This window comes from Ciconia boyciana, chromosome 7 (assembly GCF_034638445.1).
Source record: "Ciconia boyciana chromosome 7, ASM3463844v1, whole genome shotgun sequence".
Lineage (NCBI taxonomy): Eukaryota > Metazoa > Chordata > Aves > Ciconiiformes > Ciconiidae > Ciconia > Ciconia boyciana.
The window spans coordinates 65,300,317-65,323,340 of record NC_132940.1 but is presented as its reverse complement, the minus strand read 5'-3'; the positions used below and the strand labels follow the sequence as shown (position 1 = coordinate 65,323,340).

The window sequence follows — 23,024 nt, the reverse complement described above, 5'->3', positions numbered from 1 at the left end:
TATATATATATATAAAGTAAAAAGTAACCCCAGAGAAAACAGCATTCAGCACAAACCAGGCTGTAATAAAAAGAGCTGCAGACTCTAGAGGTTTTACCATTTCCTTATGGACCTGGGATCATTTGTCTGAGGCTGTTTTTGAATTATTCATATAAACTGTAGCTCTTTGCTTTCAGAGATTGAATGTGACCAGCTTCTATCGTATGGTTTCACATGCTGCTTTTTTGTTTGCATTTAAGTTTTTTTTTATAGGGTGCCCTTTATTCAAAGGCTCTGCTGGATGCTGCAGGATTCTATCAGCCACACATTAAACATTAAGAACCTCTATTGTGGTTAACACTGAGGGTTTCACACAGCAACTAAGGCAGCTGGTGGGAGGGTGAGCCAAGGAAACAAGGGAATGTAATAACTGAAGAGCTAATAAACCTTGGAAATAAAGCCATGGTTCTGCTTTGACTTTGGAGTGCTACCGCCAAGGAAAAAGTATTTATTATTTTAGTTCCAAATGCTACATGTTGATTTTACAGATCTTCTGCATCCCAATGCCTAGACCTACGTAAGACTAACAGGTCATTAGATTGACACCAGTGCCTCTATATTAGCATTTTAGTTTGGATCAGGAGAGTGTCTTTGAAAAAATTTCCCCATTGCCCTCCCTTACTGTACTTAGACTCAGAACATCTCGCACTGCACAAGCTTTATTTGTCATGGCTGAAGCTAAGCTGAGAGCCACTGATGGGTCTTTGCCCCTAGGACCAGGTTGTTGATATCCCCAACTGCTTATCAGACCGTTGGTTTTGCCATGCAGATCTGCTCCTGTCCATCCCACTACTTGTTATCGTAGACAGTGCCACGGGTGCAACCAGGGCATCACACCACCCCTTCAACCTCCCCAGAAGAAACTTGTGATGCTACAGGGAAGTGCAGTGGTTTAACTTTCCTACCCCTGCCCGTGGCTAATCAAGCCTGAAGATGACAAAGAGGGAAGGGAACATCTTCTTGGCCCTATTGGAACTCCTTAGATCCTGAAATACAGGTGTTGATTGCTGTCTTTATAATTAGAAGGACATATTTTGGGTGTAGCTGACTGGGCCGGCTGACTACATAAGGCTTTAAATTTTGCTTCTGTCTTAGGTGGATGACTTTCTTCTAGTTTTTTAAAATAAAACTGAAAATGTCAGCGTCTGAATATATTGCTAGCAATATTCTGGTCAAAAACAAGGCAGCTCTATGGGATCTTATTTTTGAGGAGGGAAAGAATTTCCTTTGGCTATCTTTATTTTTTCTTCAGTAGCTCAAGGACAGAATTTTCCAAATATTACTTTAACTTCCTTTTAATCGTCAAATAGCAGCATCCTTATGTAGACTATGTAGACATCCTTATGTAGACTTACTATGACTTTATAGTCATGAGACAAGCAGCATTCAAAACTGGCAACCAGCTGAAGTTACTCATCTGTGCTTCACTTGCCTAGTGTCAGGCCTATAGACAACTGCCCAGTCTCTCAATTTTCAACTGTTTGCTACCTCTGCCAGTTGTTGAGATGAGAATGAAGATCAAAACCAAGGAATAATAACAAAGAATGGAGAGTTACCTAAGAGATTGCAGAAGATAAAATGGAAAAGAGGAAACTCTGGCTTATAGTTTAACTGATTCATGTGATTTACAACCAATGATTCAACACGATTCATCCTGCAGATAAAGAATAGAGTTGGGACAAACTGTCTATGGTCCAGGCTAATTAGTACTTTGTCTGCGTTACAGTAACAGCCCTCCAGAATCTGGACTTCAGCAAATAGCTCGGTAACTGCAGCCAAGCTCCGACAGGGATGTCCTTGGCTCAATACTTTGGAGTGATATTAGAAGACGTGACAGCCCTGCTGTGTATCCTGATAGTTTTACTGTGATGTGGAGATGCTACATCAAAAGCAGTCTCAAGAGTACTTCCAAGAGAAAGCCCATTTTGTAGCCCACTCCTGCAACACCAGCTGAAGGTTTGTATGAGTCACCCTGGGACAGTCAAAAGCCCAGGCTTCACTTCTCATAGTGAAGGCTGAAGCTTGGTACGTGTAACACAGAAGAACTTCTACCACATGCTGAAGTTCATCCTAATCCTAGACAGCAAATTAACATGCTTTTCCAAGTCCTATTTAACATGAAAAATCTAAGCAGGTGCTCAAGTACCAGCTGGAGCAGAAGGAGTTTTTCTGAACTGGGACCTTTGTGGTGGTTAGGTATCTGAATCCAAGCCGGGTAAATTAAACTTGCCTTGAAAACCCTCCCAGCATACCTTCTTCTGGGGCTTGCCCAGGGCATAGTTCTTCTGTATCTTTCCAGGAACCGTTGACTTTCCTGGGAGCTCTTTTTGCAATTGGTTTTGTACTTGACATGTCGAGGCTGATGAAAAATGTCCCCTGCTCTTCAATCCAGCTGTCTGGATTACAAGCTCGCACTCCCTCCAGCCCCATTTGCCACCTCTTGGCCCCGTGGTACCAAGCCAGGCTGCTCCCCACCATGTAAGCTGGAGTGCTGGTGGTGAACAACCCTCTGAAGGTATCTGGAGACGCGAGATGAGTCTCATGCACGTGTCTCTGAGCGTTCAAATAGATAGTTCTCTGGGGACTCATAGCCTGTTATTCTTCGTTTGGTATTAGGGGTTTTTGGAACATAATAAAGGCAACCAGAATAGCCTTTACTTGGCAAATTCATTCTGGTCATAGCTGGGACATGTAGCTGACTTGCAATGGATGGGAAAATGCATGCAAATCTTTTCTGAATCTTAAATGCTTAATTGGTCACCATGTATTAGACCCCGACATAGGAGATCCCTGAACATGACCGAAGTAAGGTATAAAAGTTAACATTTATACCAACATTATAATGCAAAGATGTTGTTAGTGAGCTATTCAAGTGCTTAATATTCTTTGTTAGAAACGCAGTAGTAGCACCAATAACCAGCTCTTAAACAGCTTGTAAAGGCTAGTATAGTAGCAGTCTTTAAACAGTAACGTCCTGTTACCAAAGTTATGAGGAAATCTTTTTCTCTGTGGTCTGGAAACGTGCTTTTTCTGATGCTTTTCAAAGGCTCATAGGCCTGTTCAGAAAAACATCTGTGCATGATTGAAAGTACTCTAGTATTTTATCATTATGTGTTCAACTGCAGTGAAATCTTTCGAGTAAGAAAAATCCTGCCAATGCTATCTCCCTCTTGATAAGCTCCAGTTGTAAGAAGCAGACCGAAATGTTTGCTGGGTAAGAGGAGGAGAAGAGAGCTCTTCTAACCTGCAAATGAGTTTCATTGGGTTTTCCCTGCTGATGGGTATCAGGTTAGAAGCATAACTTCTGGAAAAGCACTTGCAGCTCGTTGTAGCCAGCTATTTCATTGCCGCTAATCAGATTTGTAAAGTGCCATCCTGATGTTTATCTGCTCCAGGTGAAAAGCATCGCTGCAGCACACGGGATGCAGTTGCTAAGCAACTGCCTTCAATTAAAACATCTTTTTAGATATCTGCAGTATATGAGAAATTAGATTTAACTCCTCAGGAGCTCAAACAAGAGCAACCTCTGAACCTAGCAGATACTGCCATAGATCCCTCCTCCTTTACATCAGTGGTTGCTGTCGCTTTGTCTATAATATAAAGCTTGGCAGTGTTATTTTATTTCTCTCCAGGTTAGCGATGTGACTCCTGCCCGTGCTTGTCATTAAATATTTTCGGAGTTGCAGGCATCTTGCTGCATCAGAGTCGGACAACTCTGAGGAGGACAGGGGTTTGAACCAACCTCTGACCTCAGGGTGAACTTTTCAAAACAGATTCAAGCCTAGATTTTGAAAGGAGTTTGCCACCTCTGCCCATCACTGCTGCCTGCCTCTGCTCCATCTGCCCTGGTCCATGGTGGTCAAAGCCAGTCCCTTCCTCTTGCTCCAAAGGACTCCAGCACGGGCAGGCTGCTTTCATCCTCCAGCTCTCAGTGATGCACACCTTCACATAAAAGCTTGGAAACAGAGCCTTTGCTTCCTACACAGCACGGACTCCTCGGGTTTCCTCCTAAAAGATGTTTATTGGGAAGCACTGTCATTTTTACCGTGCTGTTTTCAAGCCTCCCTACAGCTGGATTAGAAACATGAGGGGGTTTCTTTTACAAACTAGAAATATTTGATGCCTGATTTTGTGATGTCCTAAATTCCACGGCTGGTTCATTGCTTGTGAAAGATAAAAAAAAACAAATGGGGAGCACTTGGAAGGTAAAGCACTGCTGAAGGATGAGGAGGGACTGGAAACACAAGAATGAGAGGCCTTTTACATTGGGAAGTTCAATAATGTTAAACTCTGAAAATCCTGTTTTCTAATCTCCAAAGTGCTCAAATGCCTAAATTCTGTTGAGAACTAGTAGGATCCGAGTGCTTTTTCTTGTATCCTATGAGAAATCACCCCTGAGCTGTTTCTGTCCTAAGATCCCAGGCAGAACCACGGCTCTGTTGTGGGAGATGTTTCACAGTATTTGTGCCTTTGGAGTCTACCTCAAGCATTTTGTTTAGGACCCGTGTAGCTTTTGGAGAAGCCCAGAGAAAGCCAGAGTGTTCTGCTGCTTTTTTGAAACAATCTCCTGATCACTTTTCTGCATGAAAGTGAGCCTCCTGAAGTAGTACTGGAAGTTTGGAAGTCTTGGAAGAAGTAGATAGTATTGGAAGCTTCTACATGCTGGATTGTAGAAGTTGATACTCAGAAGCATAAATACAGAAAAGCAGCAAACATCTGTTTCATTATACTTTTACAAGGTCTAGTGCCTTCACTTTTTCCGCTCTGTTGAAACATCCAATGCTTAGCATCCTCCAGCACCTCAAATTATGTAACAGAAATAACTTGAATACTGAATAGCAGCAGAAATTTAGCATAAGCTGTGAAGTAACTAAATCCTAGCTTTTTAAATGAAAGAACTTTGTACACCTTTTGCAGTCTTTCAGTACTTGTTTTCTGCTTGCTATTCACAAAAGAAAAAAATCTGCATGGCTGCTCAGCTGCTGAACAGAGTATCCCACAATTTGCAATTATATTTAATTTTTGTGCAGAAAATTAGATAGGTGGGTTTTGACGTGTATACTTGCTCTGAAGCCTGCTATGTTTTGTGATTATTTTTTTTCTCCAGGATTCCTATAGCTACAGCTAATGTGCTAAAACCACAACTGAATAGTTTTGTAATTTGCCTCTGAGAGTAATCTGTGGCCGTCTTTCTAATGGGGTTGTAAATTATATGCACTTTATAAAGGGACTACAGTAGACTGAACAATTGTGTTAATGACTCTTATCAAGAGATTAAGTAGGAAGGCAGGGTGTAGAAGATTAGATTATTTCACCTGTGAGATTGCCAAGGGAACATCTTTATGATTTGTCTAATTAGCTCAGTACCCTTTTATAGTGGTCCCCAGCAGTGCTACGAAAGTTAGAGGAACTTCTGCTGTGATCCCCCTCCTACGTTGCGCTGTGGCTGTTTCCAATTGCATTGGCGTGAAATGCCAGGGCATAAACAGGCTCTTTTTGAAGGAGCTTAAAAAAAAAATCACTTAGCAAGGTGCTCTGTGTATATGAAGCCTCGTACATGTGGTGACTGCTCTGCCAACACGGAGTCCCTACCTTGATAAATTTGATAAATTTGCTATCCAGTTTGCATACAGCAAGCTGGAGACTGAAAAGAAGAAAAAGAAAAAAAAAAAGCCCTGCTAAATTAAACTGATGAGTTTTGTGAGAGGTTATTAGTTGGAGCTGTTGGGTCGTGCAAGAACAGTAGCTGATCAGGAGCCCGTGTTGGCTCCCTGGCTTACAGCTCAGTGCTGGCAAGGTGGTAATGATATATGGATGTAGGGCACTCTTATCTCAATCCTAAAATGCTATCAGTGTTGGGATCCAAGTGAGGACCGTGGCGTTTGCTTTACCCTAAGTAGCCCTTTTGCTAATCTCCCTACTGATTTAATTGGCCTCTGTGCGTACCTCTTAGCATAATTATGCCCATCCTTAACATGGATATAATGCAGATTTACCTCTTGAGAGTGCTGAGGAAGCTTTATGGAACTTGCAGTTAGATCTGCACAGAAAAATGCAAGTCTTTTGTTACTGCCCAACGCCTGGGATGTAACGTGTGGAGTGGATGATGAGGGACGTTGGCTAGGCTGGATGCAGGGTGCTGTCCTGCTGGAGGGATTTGGCGTTGGACGGCTGTTTCTCTGTTTCTGCAGCTGCAATGATCTTTATGGCTGAGCAGTTGCTGGCTGCTAAATATAAAATATTTTTCCACTTGTATTAGAAAATATCGTATTGTACGATCAAGAGATGGTGGGGATGAAAAGGAAGGTAGCAGAGGGATGGAGGCTGGCATAACTTGTGCTTGCTGTCTCTAGCAAGCACAGTGCAGCTGGCACATTAATAAGTGGATTGCTGGTTTCTTGGTGTGCTTGCATAGTTATAAGCATCAGAATGAGTGAGTAGTTTCATTACTATCAGCATGGAAAAGCTATTTCTCATGTTGAAGACAAACACAAGAGTGTTTGGTAGAAATTACAATATACATAAAGATTAAGACCCTAATCAAAATTGCTCAGTCTGTAGTTCATCATAACAGAGAAAACAGTGTTTCTGTGAATGCACATATTTTTCCATGAGCCTAAAATGTGCAAATGCGGCTGCTCTTCTCCAAAGTCCTTGACCAGAGATTTCATGTGGCTGCTGACTGTGCTGGCACCTCTCACTCATGTGCCTTGCAGGAGAGGGACCATATTAGTGACAATGCCTCAAATGCCTGAAAATGGGAGCGAAGCACTGTGGCCTGTCTGTTCGGGCTGGCTGGGAACTGGTGGTACCTTTTGGGAGCCAGCGTTGCTCCTTGATGCTGTGGCTGAGGACAAAGCTGCCATACGAACAGCAGCTACGCATCGTGGAAAGGCTTGATGAGCCAGGCCGTGCTGGGGCCATCTTCCTTGGCAGCCTCCTCCATGCATGTCCATCCACACTCATCATGGCTCGGAGCTGCTTAATGCTTCTGCCTCGCCTCTGTCCTCACCTCCCTGGCACAGGGACGCCTGTCCTGCCCAGGGATGGGTATTCCCATGCATGCGGTGTTGGAGAGCAAAGTGTCCTGGCATTAAATCCTGCAGGTCCATTGTCCAAGCAAAGGCTGTCGCCGTGAAGTTGATGGCTTGGGGACCATTTTGTAAGTGCTGCTACTGTGCAATGTAACAGATATTTGTGTATGCTTTCCGAAAAGCAACTCTCTTGGTTATGGACCAAATACATGCTGCTTGGCCTAAATGGGACTTTCAGAAATGCAAGAAGTGTAGAAAAGTGTTTCTGTCATAGATGTGTGATTTTAATTTTTTTTACAGTAACCTTCTGATTCCTAAACTAGTTCATCAGTCTTCTCTTTTGTGAAAATTAGTAGACAGTACCACATGCTGAAAAGCTGAAAATTGGATTAATATATTTCTTTTCAGTTTTAAAACAGTCCTCTGTTGTTGTCATTCGAAGTAATAGGCTCATGAGCTATAAAAAGAGCTGCTTACTTTTTCTGGGGGAAAAAACCTCCACTGGGAGTTCAGAAGATGGATCTGTCATGTCAGATTTTCCCCCTGCCTTCCCTTTCCTGGCATGCGGAAATCCACACTGGCTTGGTTGCAATCTCATCATATTTCTCTCAAAATTAAGCTGGACTCAACCGTAATTTGCAATGAAAACCTTAGAGGGAGATGGAAGGTGTGGTTTCTTCCAGTAGAGTGGGTTGGGTGCAGATTTGTGTTCTTCATAAAGTGACTGTTAGACCAAAACACTGGTGTCTCTTTAGCAGGCATAATTCTGCAGCCCTTCAAAGAAAGGGTAAAGTAATGGTAAAGATAAAGAAACTTGGACTGTTGGTGACACTTAAGGACAGACACGTCTCTTCTCCATAAAAATGTTCACCTACCATTCCCCATGTAATTTGGCCAATGCTGTTCTCTCCAAGGTGCAGCTTTTGTGCCATAAAGCAAAAAACAACACTAGGGTTGCATTTTACTTTCGTCTCTTGAAGATCAAAGTACCGTTCCACATGAACCAATACTGGGTTGGTGTCCTGGTTTCGGCTGGGATAGAGTTAATTTTCTTCCTAGTAGCTGGTATGCTGCTGTGTTTTGGATTTAGGATGAGAATAATGTTGATAACACAGGGATGTTTCAGTTGTTGCTGAGTAATGTCTGCACTGGGCAAGGACTTTTCAGCTTCTCATGCTCTGCCAGGTGCACAAGGAGCTGGGAGGGGGCACAGCCAGGACAGTTGATCCAAACTGGCCCAAGGGCTATTCCATACCATATGGTGTCATGCAATATAGAAATTGGGGGAGTTGGCTGGGGGGCAGCGATCGCTGCTCGAGGACGGGCTGGGCATCAGTTGGCAGGTGGTGAGTGGTTGCATCACTTTTTCTTCTGTTTTTCCCTGGGTTTTGTTCCTCTCTCTCTCTTGTTATTTTCCTTTTCATTACAATTTTTTAAATTATCATTATTATTAATAATAATACTACTATTAATATTATTTCAATTATTAAACTGTTCTTATCTCGGCCCACAAGTTTTCTTACTTGTGCTTTTCAGATTCTCTCCCCCATCCCACCGGGAGCGGGGAGGGTGAGCGAGTGGCTGTGTGGTGCTTAGTTGCCGGCTGGGGTTAAACCACGACAGTTGGAAAGCTTAATTTCTTCTGAAACGTGTTGTTATTAGGCTTTGCTGCCCTCTCTGCAGTGCAGTGTCTAAGGGTGGTCAGCCCTGGTGAGCTTCAGCCCCGTTGCCTCCACGGCTCTTCCAGCACTGGACATGCCCTGTTGGGATTTTGGGGCTGCCTTTTGCTACCCAGGACTTGCAGGGAAGGTTGGTTGCTCTAACAGTGGGTGTGGTGGCATTTGGCACGTCAAAATTGTCAGGTTTTGTTCCAAATGGAAACCTGCTTTTGAAAAAATCAGTGTTTCCTACAGCATGTTGGTTGCTGTCTTGACCAGCTCTAGGTCTGGTGTAGGTTGTCGCTGTAGTAAAGGCAACGTATAATGGACGACAGGTAACACACATTCTCTGCTTTGGTGAAGCTGTGGTGATTTACACCAGGTTTTGCACTGTCACATCAGGTCCCATACAAATGGCATTAAAATCCTAGACATGGTTATAAGCATCTCCTCATCCCATAAGTGAATCATGTAGTGCCTGCTGCCACTCGTAGGGTAGCTGTCATATCTGACTCCAAAAATTTCTGGACTTCAGTGAGAAATTGGCTTTCTTGCCATGGACTTGAATCCCAATGTGTATATATATGTGTGTGTATATATATATATTTTTTTTTTTTTTTCCTTTTTTCCTTGAACTATAACCTATGAAACGCTTTCTTTGCTGAGTCTCCTATAGCACTCATGTTGTTCCAGACCTTCTCCTCGGCTTTCAGACTGGCTATAGCTTCAGAAGCACTTTGGCAACAGAGGAGCCAAGGTGTCAAGAGGCTTCATTCTCTCTAGTTGGTTCCCTTCGCAAAAGTTAAAAAGCTTGTGTATTTTGAGGCAGAAGCAGTGCTGCTGAAAGCCCTGACCGCAGTGACAGCATCAGAAAGAAGTGGCTTTTTAAAAGGAATCTATCTTGGCTTTTTAATGCTATTCATCCTTGTGCAAGGTTTCCAGAGCTGCTGTAACTATGAAATAATGTTCTGTAGCCATGGTGCGATACTTTACTCTTCCTGAAGGCAGAGCTGAAAGAAGGAAAAGAAAAATTTATTGATATCGGGGAAAGTGGAGAAGAGCTCAACAGGTCATCCTGTAAGTGCTCCTGTCCCCTGGGAGATATCACTAGCATTGCTGCCTTTCCCTTCTGGCTGTTTACACCCACTTAGGAGGGGAATTAATATATCAGCTGTCCTGGGCATCCTTACATAGCCAGCATCATAGCAAAGGGATTAGGCACAAGTTCAGTTCAAATATACAAAGGCCAAGACTTTCTGCTTTTGTTCCCTATGCTGGGTTTATACGTAGGCAATGAAGTTTTGTATTGAGTCCTGTTTTGATTAAATGATGAGTGAGGAGAGAGCAATGTCATGATTTACAGGACTAGGAAGAGAAACAATCAGATATTATGTCCATAGGGTATACAAAGGGAGGAAGGGCTTTACGTGAAGAAAATGAAAATATTACCAATTCATCAATTAAGTGATGAAATTGTCCTGTGAAATAGGAGGCAAACGCATCCCCTGGGAATTTTAAACAGTAATGAGTAAAGTTCTGAGAAATGATGCAGGGACGAGTTCACCTTTGGCAGAAGAGTAAACTCGCTGCTCTAATAAAGCTTTTCCTTCTCTGCCTTCTTAAGTTTTCAGTGAAGGGACTGAGGGAGGTACCTACAACCCAACATGGGGTTCCAGCTTCTGAAACCCAAGCCAGCCCCAGGCTGGTGGTGGGGCTGTGCTGCTGCTGGGTTAGCAGGCAGGAGCAGGGTGGGGGACTCGGCTAGCAGTTGTTGCGTTGGGTCACCCCATGTGCTGAACAGCGCAGGGTGCAAAAAGCAGAAAGCAGTCTAGAAACTATCAGAAGTGCTGGAGTATTTCTGTTGCAATATTTTTTTTCTCTGTGGGACAGTGTTACAGGAAAGCCTGATTCAAATGATCCCAAACTTGCACCCCTAGCTCCTTCCTGAACTCCCATGGTAAACCTCAGAAGTCAATCTGAAAGCAGTCCAAATCAGCATGGAGATTTCAGCGTACTTGCACAAAAAGTCCCTTAGCCAGAAGGCGCTTCTCAGTGCTAGCATTGTAGGTGATGCTCCGCTGCTGTATGTGTGGGGACATTATAAATATGCACTACGTGTGAAGGATGGGAAAAAACCTGATGGTACAACAGAAAAAAACGATGGTACAACAGATTTCTAAACAGACCAAACTGAGCAAGTAAGAAGCCACAAAAGACTTGTCAACAGAGTCACATTGTTAGGAGGACCTAAGGGGACCTTTGGAAAATTAGACCATATTCTGTAAAGATATTAGCTAGTAAACTTAGAGGAAACTTGTTTTTGAAAAAATTCCCTGAGAGTTGGCCTGTGTTGGAGAACAGTGGAAAGCAATGTGGTCCTTCTTTTTGGAGAACAACCTAAATTGTAGCAACTGGGCTCTACAAGCATAACTTGTTTCTCAATAAACTAAGAAAATGCATATTGAGTGAAGTATCTCTTAAGTGTCTAGAATAATGGAAACATGAGCAACAAACTGTGGGAGTTAATTGCCTAATGGCTACTGTTCCCATACGTGCTCCATTTGTCAGCTAGATCCTCAGAATCCTTGCTGCAGCACCAGCGCACGCTCATTTGTGCTGAACAGCCATGATGCTTAACTCTAAAACTGATTCTTAACCCAGCGGCACTCTAATTACTGGTAAGCTCTTCCCAGCCTGAAAGGTTTCAGTGATGCTTGCCCTTTGTTTCCTACTCTTGGCCTCATTTTTTGTTCAGTGTGACACTTTCTTTCCTTGAGCAGTCCTCAGGTTTTGGTTGACACCTTCTTTGACTTGTTTGGCAAGTCGAGTGCATGGACAGAGCCTGCACACACTTACCCTGTGCTCACCAGGAGCAATGTCTATAGCAGAGGGACTGTGGTCCCCCTGCAGTGAAAGTGAGCCATGGAAGGGAAATGCAGGCAGTATTTGATGGAAGAGCGATGGAAGAGTCTGAAATTGTTTGCTATTAATTAACGGTTGATAACCACATTCTATTTCAACTAATCAAGATCAGAGCCCTGGTGCACAAGCAAAAAATAAGAGCTGTTCCCTTCCTTGAAGATATTGTGACTTAAATGGACAAGATGCACACAAGAGAGGAGGTGGAAAGACCTAAGGTGCCATCGGAGGTCAGTGACAGACCAGGATACAGGATCCAACCTGAATGACCATGCTGTGTCCCCCTGCAGTTACTAACCCATTTCAGCGAGACAAATTCATATTTTGTTTCTAAATCTGGACGTGAAACTTGTTTAAGTAGGTTTAGGTAACTCTATTGATGGCACCATTTCTTACAGTGACCTGGCAAATCGTTCTGACAGCTGTGGATCACAGAGCCCCTGTAGCTATGTTAATCTTGTGCAGTTAACGTACTTTTCTTAAACGTTCGTAGCTGAAGTGTTCAAGGTCCCTGTTGGGTTGCCAGATCAAATAAAATAGGACCTTCCCCCCCCACCCCAAATATACAAAAGCCACTATCATGTAATGTGTCTTTTTGTTCCAACAGGTGAAGCAGTTGTCACCATCTGACATTTAATTACCAACTTTACCGGAGGCTCAGCATATTCAGGGTGTAGCATTAGCTTTTGTCTTCCAGCCCCTGAAATGGGATGCAGAACCCTCTACACATCCCTAAAATGGGAATTAATGCAGATGGTCTCATGTCTGCCCAAACTGGGGCTCCTTGTGCCTCTGATGCACCCCCATACTGGGCACAGAGGTGCCACCAGAGACACTGCTTTGGGGACAACCCCCCTGTTGTGTACCGAGAGGGAACAGGAGCTTTAGGGCCCTGCTCGTGTAAGCCCCTGTGTTTCCCACAGGAGCAGCCCCTCCATGCCAGCGTGAATGGGTGCCCAAAATAGTAGCAACTAAAAGCCTCCACCGCAAAGGATCCTGATCTTTCTATCCTCTTTAGACTCATTGTATCCTACTAAGAGGCTTAATTAACACACTACTTGACAGGCCTTGTCAGACTGAAACATGGACTCTACATCATTTAATACAGGGGCCACAGTCTTCCCTGAGAAAACTGGGCAAAATACAAATGAAAATGAATAACATGAAAAAAGAAAAAAATATAAAAGGAATAAAACCCAAGTTGCTTCATGGACACAAAAAGGAGGTGGGGGGAATTCTTGTTAAATGGGAAACAAAGTCTTAAAAATACAGACAACAGCAGACCTGGGTGTAAGCAGCTCAGAACAGCATTGGCAATGGACTGTTTCCAGTAACCAGAAGCAGCTGGGGTGTTTGAAAAGCAGCTGAGGCTGCTGCTCTGTGCTGGGATACACATGGCACATGGATCAAAGCCGGAGCTAAAGGTGGTTTAGCACTGTGCGTTCTGTCCCCAGACCAGCGTGATGGACTGGGAGAGGTGAGCAGCAGCAGAGAGCGCTTCCTTATCTTGTATCCACCTCTGATGACCACAGGATTGGAAAATGGCAGGAGGTGAGAATGTTTAAGCCTATAAATTGGCTTCCTAATAGGTGACAGCAAGAGGCGTCAGGTGGCTTTGATCAGAAGATGGATCCTGCATGGCTTCTGGTCTTAAGGGCAGCAGCCATTGCAGTGTTTCTGGCTTCAGATTGCCTTCAGCTGCGCTTGCCCTCGCTGCGCCATCACTTCAGAGGTGGTGCTGGGAAACGAATGATCGGTTTTGCACATGCGTGGGTCAGTGCTATGGAGAAGGCGTCATATGTTTGCCTTTAAATGCAGCAGCTCTGGAAGGATGAGATGAGCTAACGCGTTCACTGGCAAGAGCAGCTGTGAAAGCTCCAGTGATCTTTATTGATATTTCCAAATTAAAGCTCTCGGCACTAACTCCCTCCCTGCGTAGCACTGGCAGGCTGGTGAGACATATTTTACCTTCAAGGCAGCAGTTGGGCTGTGCTCTGCTCTGCCAAGTCTCGCCCGGGTGCTGTTGGGCAAGGCTGATGCTCCAGCCCCTTTCCAGCATCCTGCTCCAACAGGGCGAGAGCAGCCGTGCCACTCCAACGTAGGGTTTCTCCAGTCACTGTGGCCTTTCTGTGCCAGAAGAGGAGGATCTCAAACCGGCACTGTGGTGTTTCATCAAGCAACTTGCAAGTAAGGGGAGGAAGAAACACACAGAAGTGCAAGTTTTCCTGCGTAATAGAAAATCACCATTCAACAAAATTTTGATTAAAATTTGGAAGAACATCAGTGAAATAGAGAACTACCCAAAGCTGGTGTGTTTGAATAACTGCTACACTCACTCTTAACTATAAAATGGAAAAACAAACCTATTTTACTGCTATTTTTGGGCTGTCGTTCTACTGAAATGGAAGCTTTCTCTTCCAATCTCCATCTCTCTGACCTCTTGGGAAGCACTGTTGTATATTCATTCGGCACCAATCGACAGACCTCTTAGGCAGAGGTACTCAAACAAGAGCACGCATGTACAAAAAGGATTTTGAAAATTAATTTTTAATATGTGGTCTCTGCCCTGATTTCTCTGTGCTAGTCTAAACCCGCGAGTATAAATAGCTCCACTGACCTGAATGGATATTTTTGGGTACAGCAACAAAAAAGAATCATTGCCTGCTACTGGAAGTAAATATTTATCTAGGTATGATTTAACGTCTGCAAGATTTCTTTTCTTTCCTTAGAATTTGCACTAATAACTGTTTTTTGAAACGGACTTCTTTGAAATTAATTTAGGGACTAATGCATTTAGATTGTTTTAGATTTCTGCTCCTCTGCGTCTGAGTCTGCCTTGATGATCCTGTATCTGCTGGCTGCCGTCATCTCCACAGCTGGTCAAATGAGAGGTGACATTTCTGTGCAAGCCCAAACAAGGACCAAAGTCTACGGCGACCTCTGGGTCCCTCCATTAAAAAAGACCCTGAAAACTGCTGAAGGCAGCTGGGTGAGGTTGCTAAATCATCGCACTGGACATGCACCAAGAGAGCCTGTCCTTGGGCGGCGTGGAGCCAGACACAGCTGACTTGCAGGGAAGAAGGCAGAGGGACACAGAATCTTTTTGTTCTAACTGAATATTGACAGCAAAGCCGAGCCAGGCTTTTATAGCGTGCGGACTGTGCTGGGAGCCAGCTCAGTGCAGCTTAAAATGGCTCTTTTACGCGGGCTTCTCCCTGGTGAGAGCCTATAGATTGGAGCCCCTTGGTCTTTTCTGTCCCCTAAGGTTACAGGGCTTCCTGGCATTAATTAAGTCATTGCAATAGCCTAGTTTCCTAAAAGTACAGCTCTCCGGGCTGAAAAATAATTAATGCGCAAGCAGAACGTACACGTTAAAGACTCGAAAAAGACACTTTAGTTTGCTCTTAACACCGGTCTTGTACTTCAAGTTTTCATTGCTTTTTCTTCCTTAGGTATCTATATGTGTCTGTAGCTACCCGATTGCTATTAATGTCTGTATTCAACTGAAGTAGGAAAATGAAAGCTGCAGTAAATTTTACAATATGTTTACATTATAACAAGGTTTATAGAGGCATCATCATTCATCGTGTATTCCAACAGAAGTATGGATCTCTTCCAATTTAATTTTCTGAAGTTCGAGTTTGCAGCTGGGTCACTCCTGGTGTAATCGGGGAGATGCATCTCCTAAGGCTGTGGGTTGGAAGAGCAGCATCCCAGCTGTCACTGCCACCCATCAGTTACCGCGCCGGGGGCTGAGGGCAAAGCAGCCGAATCACTTTCTGTGGGCGCAGCAGCAGAGCTAGCTTCATAAATTTCATTGCAAGGAGCAATAATCAATACTTCATTGTTAATGACGCAAAACTGAAATTAGTATAGATTTTATGTCTCTTTCTCTTCCCAATTATGCAAACATTGCTATGCCCCTTCTGTAGTTGCCTTATATTATGGCTTTTATAAAGACTGTCCGGTGATGTTTAATTGAAAGACTGAATAGTCAAAAATGTCACAACCAATTTTGGTTTTTACTTTTTTTTTGTTTGTTCAGTCTTCACCCTGAGGTTAATAGAAAATGATGTCAAACACAAGAAATGATTTATGTAAGTCATGCAGGTTTTGTCACCCAGAGCTATATATAAAGTCAATTGCAAATTGTTTTCCCATTCTAAATTACTGTACATAGCTCTGGGATACACTGAAAAAATGACCAGCGGAATAATATGGGAGAAGAAAAGGTTATCTTCTGAACGGAACTGTGCTTCAAAGAAAACAATTTTGAAAGTTGCTTGTTTTTAATATGCCAGAAGAGGATGTTCCTCAGAACAGGCAAAAAAAAAGAAAAAAAGAAAAAAAAGGAAGGCAAAAAGAAAAAGAAGTTTCACGACTGGATTATTTCCAATGGCTGAAGAGCGGTAGGCAGCAGCCAGGCATCCCAAATCATGCGCAGTGCTTTATCTGCTGCAGCGTGTCTGCAAAATGGTGCTACAATTAGAGACCCGGAGGGGCAAAGACTGGGGAAACATCTAACTTGTCGTCTTGACAAATTTAGTTTATGCATAAAACATATTTTGCAGTAATAGTCCTTCCAAGGCTGGGAAGAAATGAAAGCTGTATTAGGAGTAAATCAGCTACCAACTGTGATCTTGTTTTGTGTCGAACAGGGTAGAAACTTGTACAGGATTAAAGTGCGCCACGTAAAATTTCCCTGTTTCACAAAATTGGCTTTGTTTGGGAAAGCAGAAGGTAGAGCTGGCTGATCTGTTGTGCTCCCGAAGACTGGAACAGTCTTATTGGAAACAAAAATCTGTGATTCATCCCCAGGTCAGATAAGATATACAAGACAAAAATATCCTTGTTTTGCCTTTTTAATGTTCTTAGCCTTCCTGGGAATCCTGTATCTGTATGCAAGGTAGGTCTGTAAGTAAATTACCCTCCTTCCTTACTCTAAGTAGCTTTTGCTTTTACATTTGATTCCCAACTTAATGATCTAAAAGAAGTCATGAGTTAACATCTTTGTGTTTTGCATAGACTTCTCATTTTCCAGTGTTGCTTAATTATCAAACAGTTGATGCATAAACACAAACCTGAAGGCACATCCCTGCATCTCGGGATGGTGATGCTCTTTGCGTCCCTGTGATGTGATGCAGTCAGGGGGTTCAGCATTTGCTTGTCAGCCCAGCTTTTAAGGAGACTGGGCATGTCCCCTCTCCGCATGCGTGTCCCAGCGATGCCAGGGCACTCTGTGGGCTTGTGCCCTGCGAGGGGACGGAAAGTTCAGCCCAGGAATTGCATCCCCTGGAGCACGTGCTTCACTGTGACTAGGTTCTCCTCCACCCCTCAACTCCTACCCCTTCTGAACAATAAAACTCTGCCAGCCAGATACAATTTAGTTTTTTAAGCCATATCTCTGTGCTGAACGTCACGGGTAGATTTTTCCCAGGACATTAGCATGGATGCAGGGAACCCCAGCTATGCATCTGCAGTTACATTTGTGACATCTCTGCTATTGAAAAGGATCTGATGCAAATACCCTGGTAAAGGCATCGGGCTGCAAATCTCAGCCAGTGACTCTCTTAATTATGAGACTGAATGCTGTTTGATTGCAGAACAAAGAGAAGTGCCTGAAAGTATGAGCTGATGCTCACTTGCCTCTTATCAAGACCATCTCCTCTGAAATCAAAGCAGCCACACACCTAAGACGTGAAAGAATACTTTCCTCTTTTGCTCTGCCCATTATTTTTGTAAGTCTGATATTTTCTTTCAAAGTTATGTGCTGGACATATTGATAAATATATTGGTTTCTTTATAGTTATTTTGCATATCTAAATTTGAAAGCAACCCCGTAGACAGTACCCGAGGGACCGTTTTGTTTAGTGGCCGGCTTACAACGTCTTGAGGTTGAGGGGGAATCTCCAATGTCAACCAAGGGCTTCCCAGAAGCGCATTGAAATGTTTTTCCTCTCCTTGTAGGAAGAACTCAGAAGGCTCCAGCACACCTTGGAACAGGTCAACAATGGCAAAGACTTGCTTCAAAGGTAAATGTGAGATTTCTGCGGTATCTCACATGTGGTAAAGTGAAATGGCTTTTATAAGGCAACAAGCCCTTTCTGAGGGACAGTCTCTTTGTTGTAGACTATGTTTCTCACTTGGTAATATACTAAATATTCAAGATTTTGCATCTCTCCCATAAATGATTCTTATTTTTAGTTACAGGAGGATAATTTCTGAAAACTGCTGCTGATTGAATGATGTAATTAAGTGTCCAGTAAAGTCTCAAAATAACTCGACAGGTTGGGGTCTAATCTTACAAATTTTCATGCGAAGACCTTTCATTCATGTTGCTAGTCCCATCCAAAGCAGCGTCCCGAGATGTTTGGTTTTTATCTTCTAGCATTTTAAAGTTGCTTTCTCAAAGCGATCGGTTTGCAGCACCAAGTCCTCAGTCATCATTTATTACAAAGAATTTTTTCTTCATATCCCTGTATGGCTCTTGCTGATGTCATTCATTTGCTACCGGCATTACCATTGTTACTTTCCATTTTACTCTCCAGCTTTTCAAACGTAGCCCCAGGGATGAAAGTTAATTTAGCAAGAATATCTATTATATTTGCCAGGGTTTTTTTATTTGCAGCAACTTCTTTGCTGGGTGTGCCTGTCTCTGGAGCTGTGGCATCTGGAAGGTTTAGCGCAAGGACTCAGGCGGGCTCCAATCTGGAAACTGGATCCAAACTGGTACTTGTTGTTAACAGTCAAACGGGGCTGGAGACGGGGACCCAGATGCCTTCCTCCAAAGACAGCAACACCTTATAATAAGCAGCTTTCGTACGTTCTTGTCAAAATTTTGGAATTAATTCACAGTGATTGCAAAAGCATCATGCTGAGACACATTAAACCCATTTTCTTTTGTTTTCCATAGCCATCAGCTTGCCATGGATGAAGAAAATAATATTGAAAAATATCATATCAACTTACAGCCCTTGGAATCAAAAGTGAAAATGTAAGTAACAAAGAATGTCTTTTCTGCCTTTAAATGCAGCTGAGTTTGTCCAGTTCCTGAACCACAGAACACAGACTGTATCCATCGTGGATTTCTGTGTAACTTTAAGTATAAAAAAGCCTCAATTTTGCAAGGTAGCTAAGCTCTCCTCTACCTTTATACACATGAACGTTCTCTTTGAACTGAGTTTCAAATGTTAAACTTCAATGTTGCACTAATTTTGTCATTTCCTCTGGGAAACTATAGAATATTTGAAAATCTACTAGATTTTTCATATATACAGAGAACATCCTGGTGGGGTGACGTATAGTATAGAGCAAGCAGACGCCTCTTCAGTGGAATTTTTCACATCTAACATGAAGCCTGGTTGAAGTTCCTCAGGCAGCTCACGGGACTCCTCTGCAAGGAGCAGCCCTTGGGTTTGCATGGGGATGGAGGTGTGAGTCTGAGGGGACTAGGGTTGGGGGGTGCAGGGTTGGCTCCTGGGCTGGGGGGTGCAGCACAGCTATATGGCTCTAAGAAAGCTGGTTTTTATTGGAAAGCGAGGCAGTTGCTAGCACTCAGCCAAGGCACATAGATGACACCTAGCTGCACCACCTGGAAGGAAGAGATAAGCATCACTGTGTGCTGGTAATGAACTCCCCAACTTCCAAATGCAATCTTTTTAGCCTTTGTCATACATTTCCAAATGTTGTATAGTTTACCATGGGGTCACTTACTCTAAAAGGCTTGACTGTGCTGTAATACACGTGGTAACAGCAGGGATATAACTTAGAACTTACCCATGTGTCTACTGGAGCAGAGGACTCCTCTTTGTGCCTGTTCCAGCGTTGTTCCTCCAGCCCTGGTGCAGGCATTAGCTCCATCCAGCTGGCACCAACTCTGTGCTAACGTGGTACCACTGGACTTCCCCGCAGACAGTGAAAGTTTAAAATGGCTCTGCTTGCATCAAAAAATATGGACGTCTTTATGCTGAAGCCCCCAACTACTTCGTGGCGAAATTTTGCAACATCAGGCACAGCTTTACACGGAGTTGTATGTGTTGCTACGTTACATACTGAATTTCACTTTCAGTTGAAAAGCTACAGCTAACTCGCTATACAGGATGTTAAAATATTAATGCTATATTAAAATATTAAAAGGACATGAAATTTCAAATTAAAATCCAGCCAGCGTCTTTTAGTCATGCAAATATAAGCCAGATGAAAGAATAAATTTTCAGAGAGCTTTCTAGAAGGGTAGTTATGACTTCACCTCAGTATATTCTCGAGCTTTAAAATAGAAAGTACATGTAAATATAAATATGTAAATACTACTTGTATATATTATGCAGTGAAGCTTGAAACTGAAACAATGCAAAGTGCAAATGCTTGAGGTGTGAAGATGTGGGGATTTTTTAAAGCCAAACGCATTTACTGAAAGCTCCTCTGTTGGCATTTGCATTTGGGAGCTTTGCTGTCCATTTTAAAGCTCCTGTAGGAAAACAACAACAGGACTTAACCCACCTGGCTAGCTCTAAAGTGCACCTATCCTGGTGAGGCTGCAATGAATGCTGCTTTGTTTCTGATCTGGTATTCTTCTAAAAAAAATAACAAAATACACATATTTGATTTCCTCAACCTTGAGACGTACACAATGCCATGTGTGCTGGGAGCGTTGTTCCCTGACCAGGAAAAATTACATGCCAAGAGGCAATTCCCACTGTCTGCAGTTCCCAGCGCTGTAGGCAGTCAATGAGAAGTTGTAGGTGTGCTGGGGTTGAGCTTCGTCCTCCTCCTGCGGAGTCAAGAAGTTGGACGTGCCAGTCTGTAATCAAACGCCTTTTCAGAGGTGTCTGGGTGCTAAATGTTTTTCTGGCTTGTGGAGGTGGGACCAGAAAAGACATCTTAACTGTTAAAAAAGCAATGTAAAAAAACAGTATTCCTAGGACAACCTAAATCCACGCCGAAGTCTTTGGACCCTTTGGTTCCAACCACAAAGCACATGGTTTGGTTCCAACCATAAAGCACATGGTAAGGTCCCTTCAGGAAGGAGCGTTGCCCTCTGCACCGCCCCGGGCTGCAGGCACCGTGGGTGGGAGCAGGGCCAGGGGGGGTTTGGGCATGGGACCCCTCCCGGGGACACCCCAGCAGCAAGCCTGGGTACCGAGCATGCCAAGACCTTCAGGAGCAGGCAGGGTGGAGGAGCGCGGGCTCCCACCCGCTCCCCACACAGCCGCCTGGGGAGAGCAGCACAAGAGCTTTGCACCACTGAGAACAACTTAAGCAAAGGTCGGGGTACTCTACCTGATTAACAGACACACTGAAGGTTTTACTGGCTTGATATCTCCATGGATAAACTCTCAATTGCTTAAAAATCCTAAAAGGAGCTCTTTCTAGCTCATTGCGCTGCAGCAACACTGCCGAGTCTCGGGACAGAATTTAGCTTCGCTTTTCTGCAGAGGTCACAGATCATCCTGTGTGCAAACACCCACATACTTTGTGTTAATGCCAGTACTGTTGTGAACACAGTTTTAATTCCCAGCATCTCTCACTGGTCTCCCTGGCACCTTCAGAAAGGCACAGGCGGTCCGGCACTGCCACCTGGTGAAAGCCACCCCGGCCTCCAGCTCCCTGGCCACCAGCCGGCACAGAAAATTGAATTTCTTTACAGAATTTCACATCAGATTTTAGAAACTTGGTCAAAGTTTAGAATTTGGAAGCAGAGCTCCTACCACAATCCCCACGCGTTGCTTTGGAGGAGGTTTTAAGTCCCCAGCTACCCAGGACAGAGGAGATTTTAAAGGATACTGGTCTGGCTCTAACTTCCAACCATCTCTACATTACAATCCGAAAGCTGATATAAACATAAGATTTTGAAGGCTGTTCATTCTTTTAAACAGATAATTGCATGTTTTTCTTTGTTTGCAAGATGTAAGAGAATGGCTGAGTTCTGTACATCTCAAATTTAAATCCCTGCAAGTTTAAGGATCTGAAGTAAAGAATCGCTTCTACTTAACAGATATCTCAAGTGGTACTAGTAGTGGCTAATGTAAGAGCTCCAGAGGGTAGTTATGTGTGATCATTATCCAAATCATAAAACACAGTGCACAAAAAAAAGAGAAAAACCACCGAACCCCACCTCTTCAGTCAAGAATATATATTTTAAATCCTTTTTGTTGCTGCATTCCCCCCCAACCCTGTGCCTTGGTGTTTGCCTTAGTATCCAGCGAGCATGGCGTGAGTACCTGCAGCGCCAGGACCTGCCACAGCACGAGCAGCTGGACAAGCGCAGTCCCTCCCCACCGTCCCTCTCCTCAGACAAGATGAGCAGGTCCATCAGCATGAACACCTTCTCCGATAGCAGCACACCGGTGAGTACAGTGTTGGGGCCCAGTTTCCTGTTTGTTGCTTTTTGTTGGTTTCCTTTCTAGGACTTGGGATAAACGAAAGCTAAATTACGGGCTGATCATGAAAGAAGGACATTTAGGGGAGTAGTAGTGTCTCAAATGAACCTGCGAGCAGATGCGCCTCTTGCAGGTACAGCTGAATATGTGACCGCATGTGTTAGATGTGGATCTCAGCAATATTGTTTATTGGACACAGCAGATATTAGCGGTGCTTGTGATGGGAAAAGGTGTTTCCAAATGGCGTTGTGTTCTTCTGCAGAAAGCAGGGGTCTTCATATGTGTTTAGCACTTTGTGTTCTCCAAAAAACCAAACTGTCATGCTTTCCCTACAAAAAAAATGTGGTTTGTAGGGTTGGGTTTTTTCCTAAAAGAGACTTAGAGAAGTTGATCTAAGGATTTAAAATTAAATGTAATTTTGGAAGAAATGTTCATGCCACCTTGCAGACTGGGTGGCTAGCTGCTGGAGGCTGTCCTTCTCTTTTTAAGATGACTCTAAACTAGAAACTCAAATATAGAGCCCATTTTTTGAAACAAGTGGCTTTGCGACTGTCACTGGAGTGGGATCTTTTAGGCCAATAAATCAGCAGATAGATATAGCGCCTATAAATATTGCTTTCAGCTTTGTGACAGAATACATGAGTTTTGAGGAAACTGTAGACTAGAGTGCATGAAATAATTCAATAGTTTAAAAAAAAATACGGGAGATAGAAATTGCCACGGTGTGTGTTAGGCCAGCTAAATAAAAGCAGGATGTGTCCCACTGTTCGACTGAGGTGTGCAGGATAGGTGTGACCAGGTTGTTTGGATCCTTGCTAGGAGTGCATATTGGTCAGCGATATGAAGCTCCGTTGCCAGTCCCAGGACAGCGTTTGGTGGCTTCTGAGTTCACTACGAAAATCTGGAAATCATTGCTAGTGGGGTTCTTAAAGTAGATGGAGCCCTTGTGCCAGGAAGAGACGTTTGTTAAACTCTGCCTTCGGTTGCCAACTTGG

At 43.5% G+C, this 23,024-nt stretch overlaps 1 protein-coding gene across 1 annotated transcript; it reads left to right on the top strand.

Moving 5' to 3' along the window:
- The first annotated feature begins 17,596 nt into the window (after positions 1-17,596).
- On the top strand, positions 17,597-22,068 carry IQCJ (IQ motif containing J). The gene is given in 4 exon segments (XM_072868509.1): positions 17,597-17,682; positions 18,564-18,644; positions 21,846-21,996; positions 22,057-22,068. Coding segments are annotated over 4 exon segments (330 nt in total).
- Positions 22,069-23,024: the final 956 nt, after the last annotated feature.